The sequence below is a fragment of the Vombatus ursinus genome, unplaced genomic scaffold (assembly GCF_900497805.2).
Source record: "Vombatus ursinus unplaced genomic scaffold, bare-nosed wombat genome assembly UNPS02014817.1, whole genome shotgun sequence".
Lineage (NCBI taxonomy): Eukaryota > Metazoa > Chordata > Mammalia > Diprotodontia > Vombatidae > Vombatus > Vombatus ursinus.
Window position 1 is genome coordinate 13,073,127 of NW_020954595.1, and position 5,587 is coordinate 13,078,713.

The following is a 5,587-nucleotide window of genomic DNA, read 5'->3' on the forward strand; positions in this document are numbered from 1 at the left end:
GGGGGGGTCATGGGGGGCTCTGTAATTAACAAGGTTTGAAGCCCTTCTGTTTCTCCTGGGGGGGTCATGGGGGGGCTCTGTAAACAACAAGGTTTGAGGTTCCTCTGTCTAGGGGGCGCAGGGGAGGGGAGGGGGGGCCAGCCTGCATTTATCACTTCTCCCTCCTCACCTTTGCCAGGTGTGGGAAACCCGCGATGTCACCAGTGTGTTACAGGGCAGAACGTGAGCGATGCCTCTCTGCGCGAGAGCCACGCCTTTCTGGACATCCTGGAACCCTTCATCCAGTACCTGTGTACGGAGAACTGGTCCCAGCAGAAGGGGCTGCTGAAGCACGAGGTGGTCCAGAGGTTCCTGCACCTTCTGTCCACTATCCAGGGTGAGAGCCGGCCAGGGGCCCCTTGGAGCCTCGGGCCATCCTCCCATAGATTTGGTACCTGGGGTAGCATGCAGGAACCTCTCTCTCCCCATCCCCCCGTGCCCTCCCCTGCCTCCCAAGTTTCATGAGAGGAAGAGGAAAGAAATCTGGGAGGTTCCAGAGGGTCTCCTTGGAGACAGAAATAGGCCCGGAGCGCAGGTGGGTGGAAGGGAGTGCCCTGGAACGTGACCTTGTGGCGGGAAGGGGGCCTGGCTGAGCCCCCAGGGGAGCGAGGTCAGGGCCACGGTGGGGCCAGGGGGGCCCCACCTCTGTGATAAGACTCCCTGGGTGGGACAGACCCCCCCCCCCGATTCGGGGCTAGACCTCAGCTGCTGCTGACCTGGCCACCTCTCCTGTTCCACGCCATCTGTTCTGGAGAGTCACAGGAGGGGCACCCTGGCTTTTTGCCTGGGCACTGGTCTGTGGGTCACCGTGGCTGGAGAAGCCAGCAGGAGGCTATCCTGAGACTCTTCTCTCAGGAGTCTGGGTTCGGGGCATTGTGGAAGAGAATTGTGGGGAAAGCTGGGGTCTTCTCTGCCCCCGGCGGCCCCCTGGGTGAGCCCCGCTCAGCAGATGCTGCTGCTGGCCGCAGGCTGTTGGGGTGACCCTGGACCAGTCACGCCCTCCTCTGCTTCTGCAGTCCTCCCCCCTCACGTCGTTTGTGAGTTCAACCACGTGTGCGCCAGCGCCTTCATCCGGCTGCTGCTGGAGAAGCAGAAGTGGCACGAGGTCCTGCTGCTGCTCACCGGCAAGGCCAACGACGAGTCGTCTGTGGCCGACGGCCTCATTAAGAACTGCAACTTCTCCGACCTGGACATCCGCACTGTGATCCAGCACCTCAGCCACTGGGACCGGCGCCGCATTTACCTCCTGGGCTGTCTGATCGACTGTGGTGGTGAGTGGCGGCGGGAGTGGGCTGGCGTGGGCTGGCCCCTTCCCCTCCCGCCCCTTGTCCAGCCAGCTGGGGCCCCTTCCCCTCCTACTCCCTGCCCAGTCTGCCAGCGGGGGCCCCTTCCCCTCCCTCCCCCTGCCCTGCCAGCGGGGGCCCCTTCCCCTCCCTCCCCCTGCCCTGCCAGCGGGGGCCCCTTCCCCTCCCCCTCCCCTCCCAGCTGTGGCCCTTTCCTTCCCCACATGCAGGGAGGAGGAGGAGGATGGAGGACCTTGAGGGACAGAGCCTACAGGCTTGCTTCTACAGTGTCCCACCTCAAGCCCCCAGCCCTTTTCCTTCTCTGCTGCCTGGTTCTTGGCTGTATCCTGTGGGTTGGGGGCCCAGGGCTTCAGCAGCAGCGCCTCCATCCCCCCAAGGGGTCAACAATTCAGGCTCCTCTGTTCTCCAGCCCCTACAGAGGGGCTGAACAGGAACCAAGACCATGAAAGACCACTCACGATGTGCTTGAAAAGTGGGGATTATCAGCTGGCCTTCCTGTTGTTGACCAAGGGCGCGGACCCCCGGGGCATGACCCTCACAGAAGGGGACATGCCTCTCCACGTGGCGCTGTTCATTTACTTGGATAAGCGAGGTATGGCGGCTCCTCCTGGAGGGCGCGGGCTGTGCGGCGCAGAAGCAGCCTTTACCCTTCTCCTTTGTCCATGGATTGACTGGCAAGTGTAGAGCAGGGTGGGGCGCTTTCCTTGGGCCTTCAGAACACAGGGGAGGCTTTCGGCCTTGCCCTGAGAGGCCGTCCTCAGACAAGTCATCTTCCCGTTCCCCGTCCTGTCCCCCGGCCCCACAGTGAGCAGGGCTCAGTCACCGAAGGTTGTCCTCAGACAAGTCAGCTTCCTGTTCCCCGGCCCGTCCCCCGGCCTGTCCCCCAGCCCCCTAGTGAGCAGGGCTCAGGCACCGAAGGCTGTCCTCAGACGAGTCATCTTCCCGTCCCCTGTCCCGTCCCCTGGCCCCCCAGTGAGCAGGGCTTGGTCACCGAAAGCCATCCTTAGACGAGTCATCTTCCCGTCCCCCGTCCCCCCATCCCCCGTCCCGTCCCCCAGTCCCCCAGCGAGCAGGGCTTGGTCTCGGGGGGCCAGCAGCGAGGGGCCCCAGAGAGGCCTCCCTTGCTTGGCCCCGGCCCCCAGACTCATGTGGCTCTTGCCTGTTCTCGCCCGCAGCGGACATTGGCTTCACTTTCCTGAGTCACCTGCTGGACCTGTACAGCTCCAGCCCGTCAGATTTCTCCTTCCTGAACCCCAACGCGCAGGACGCCAACGGGAACACGGTGATGCACGTCATCTTCCAGAAGGGGATGCTGAGGCGCGTCAGGAAGGTGATGGACTTGCTGGCCGGCTTTGACATCGACTTCACCCTCAAGAACAAGGAGGGCAAAGACGTCCGGCACCGCGTCAAGAAGAACGACTCTCTGCTGCTGACCTGGAAGAAGGCCGTGATGGAGAACCGCAAGAAGGTCCGGCCGGACTCGATCTCCTCGCACCCTCCACGCCTCCTCAAGACGCCGCCCGCCAGCCCCACGCAGCAGCGGAAGAACGCAGCCCCGTCCGCCCCGCGGCTCGCGCCGCCGGGGAACACGTCCCCGGGGGCTCCGCGGGGCGAGGGGCGGGCCCCCGACGGCCGGGCCAAGGGCGGGGCTCCAGGCGCCGGGCGGCCGGGAGCCGAGGGCGGCAAGCCCTTCGCTCTGCGGGACAGTCTGGTGCAGGCCATCCTCGCCCTGATCCAGCAGATGGAGCTGGGCCCCCTGGGCCCCGAGGACGCGCCTCTGTCCGCCAAGCCCACCCCGACGGCGGCCACGGGTGAAGGGAGCCGCGAGGACCGCGTGGCGCCGGAAGACAGCGGGAGCGAGACGCCCGGCGAGGAACCTCCTCCCCTGCCCAAGCCGGAAGCCGGGGACGCCCGGCCCCCGCCACGGCCGGAGCCCCCGCCACCCCCAGCGGACGGGGAGGAGGAGCGGCGGGGCGGGGGCGCGGAGGAGGAGGTGGATGCCCCCGCGCAGCCGCCAGAGGGCTACCTGCCGGACTTTGACAACATGACCTGGGAGATCGAGTGCACGTCGGAGATGCTGAAGAAGCTGGCGAGCAAGGCCGTGACGCGGGTGCTCAAGAAGAAGATCGTGCTGGCCATCCAGCACCTGGGCAACGGCGAGTGGACGCAGGGCCTGCAGAAGCGGCTGCGGCACCTGCACGGCGACATCCAGCTCTACGAGGCCAAGCTGGACAAGGGGGCCCGCATGCTCTGGGAGCTGGCCATCGACTTCTCGCCGCGCTGCAGTGAGAACCCCGAGAAGATCATCGCCACGGCGCAGGCCGCGCACCCCCTGGAGAAGTCGGGCGGCGTCTACACGGAAATCATCCGCATCTGGGACGTGGTGCTGGACCACTGCAAGCTGAACGACGCCATCAGGGCTGTCTGCGCGGCCTACAACCGCGGCCTGTCCTGCATCCTGCGCAAGAAGCTGAAGGGCATCCACACGGGCCGGCTCTCCTCGGGCCTCAAGGTCCAGAAGCGCATCCCGCGCTGCTACGTGGAGGACAAGGACGCGGCGGACGGCGGGGGCCGCGAGCGCACGGTGCCCGAGTACTTCCCGCCTGCCAGCGCCGTGGCCACCGAGTACAACATCATGAAGTTCCACAGCTTCAGCACCAGCATGGCGCTCAACATCATCAGTGACTCCGCGGCACCTGCCGAGTACCCCTTCCGGGTGGGCGAGCTGGAGTACGCCGTCATCAACCTCAATCCGCGGCCCCCGGAGCCTATCATCCTCATCGGCCGCAGCGGCACCGGCAAGACCACGTGCTGCCTCTACCGCCTCTGGAAGCGGTTCCACTCCTACTGGGACAGGGCGGACCGGGCGGGCGGCCCGCTGCTGGCCAGGCACGTGTGGCGGCAGCGGGCGGGCCAGGCGGCCGAGGAGGAGGAGGAGGCGGCGGCGGCGGAGGCCGCCGGGGATGCCGATGCCGACGAGGACGAGGACGAGGAGGACGGGGGGCCCCCGGAGCCCGAGACCGCGGACGGTGTCGATGAGGACCCCGAGGACGAGTCGGCGTCCGGCGGCCCCGACCCCGACCCGGCCGAGCCCGCGGATGAGGCGGCCGAGCCCGCGCGGGCCGTGCCGCTGGAGCACCTGCGGCAGGTCTTCGTCACCAAGAACCACGTCCTGTGCCAGGAGGTGCAGAGGAACTTTGTGGAGCTGACCAGGTCCAGCAAGGCCACCAGCCACTTCCGGCCGCTGGAGCCCACTGTCCACCGACTGCAGGACGTCAGGGATGAAAGCTTCCCGCTGTTCGTGACCTCGCGGCAGCTGTTGCTGCTGCTGGACGCCTCCCTGCCCAACCCCTTCTTCCTGCGGAACGAGGATGGCAGCCTGAAGCGCAACATCCTGGGCTGGTCGGCGCACGAGGAGGCCGCCATCCCCAACTGGCAGGAGGAGGACGAGGCCGGCGATGGCGACGGCGACTACGGCGAGGAGGACAAGGCCTCGGAGGCGTGCGGTGGCGAGACCGACCCCCGCGTCTTCGTCACCTACGAGGTCTTCGCCAACGAGATGTGGTCCAAGATGGTGAAGGGCAAGACGCCGTACAACCCGGCGCTGGTGTGGAAGGAGATCAAGTCCTTCCTAAAGGGCTCCTTCGAGGCGCTGAGCTGCCCGCAGGGCAGGCTGACCGAGGAGGCCTACCAGAAGCTGGGCCGCAAGCGCTCGCCCAACTTCAAGGAAGACCGCGGCGAGATCTACGCGCTCTTCTGCCTCTACCAGCGCATCCGCTCGCAGCAGGGCTATTTCGACGAGGAGGATGTCCTCTACAACCTGTCTCAGCGTCTCTCCAAGCTGCGCGTGCTCCCCTGGTCCATCCACGAGCTCTACGGCGACGAGATCCAGGACTTCACACAGGCCGAGCTGACCCTGCTGATGCTCTGCATCAACGACCCCAACGCCATGTTCCTCACGGGCGACACGGCGCAGAGCATCATGAAAGGCGTGGCCTTCCGCTTCAGCGACCTGCGCTCGCTCTTCCACTACGCCAGCAAGAGCTGTGTGGACCAGAAGCGCTGCCCCGTGCGCAAGCCCAAGCGCATCTACCAGCTCTACCAGAACTACCGCTCCCACTCAGGTGCGAGGGCGCGGGCGCGTGGGCCCGCGCGCACTGACGCAGTCACACGCACACCCAGACACGCCCGGGGAGATGCGCGCACGTGTATTTTCACATGCACGGTCACGCGCGCACTGACGC

The 5,587-nt window shown here is 66.4% G+C and overlaps 1 protein-coding gene across 5 annotated transcripts in view; it reads left to right on the forward strand.

Annotated features, from left to right (window-relative positions):
- Positions 1-5,587, forward strand: part of TRANK1 (tetratricopeptide repeat and ankyrin repeat containing 1) — a 58,015-nt gene that overhangs the window by 25,266 nt on the left and 27,162 nt on the right. For all 5 annotated transcript variants that reach the window (XM_027835829.1, XM_027835828.1, XM_027835830.1 and 2 more), the window contains 4 exons: positions 179-376; positions 1,056-1,310; positions 1,753-1,935; positions 2,519-5,467. In XM_027835829.1, coding sequence (XP_027691630.1) covers positions 179-376; positions 1,056-1,310; positions 1,753-1,935; positions 2,519-5,467 — 3,585 coding nt within the window. The remainder of the gene's footprint in view (positions 1-178; positions 377-1,055; positions 1,311-1,752; positions 1,936-2,518; positions 5,468-5,587) is intronic.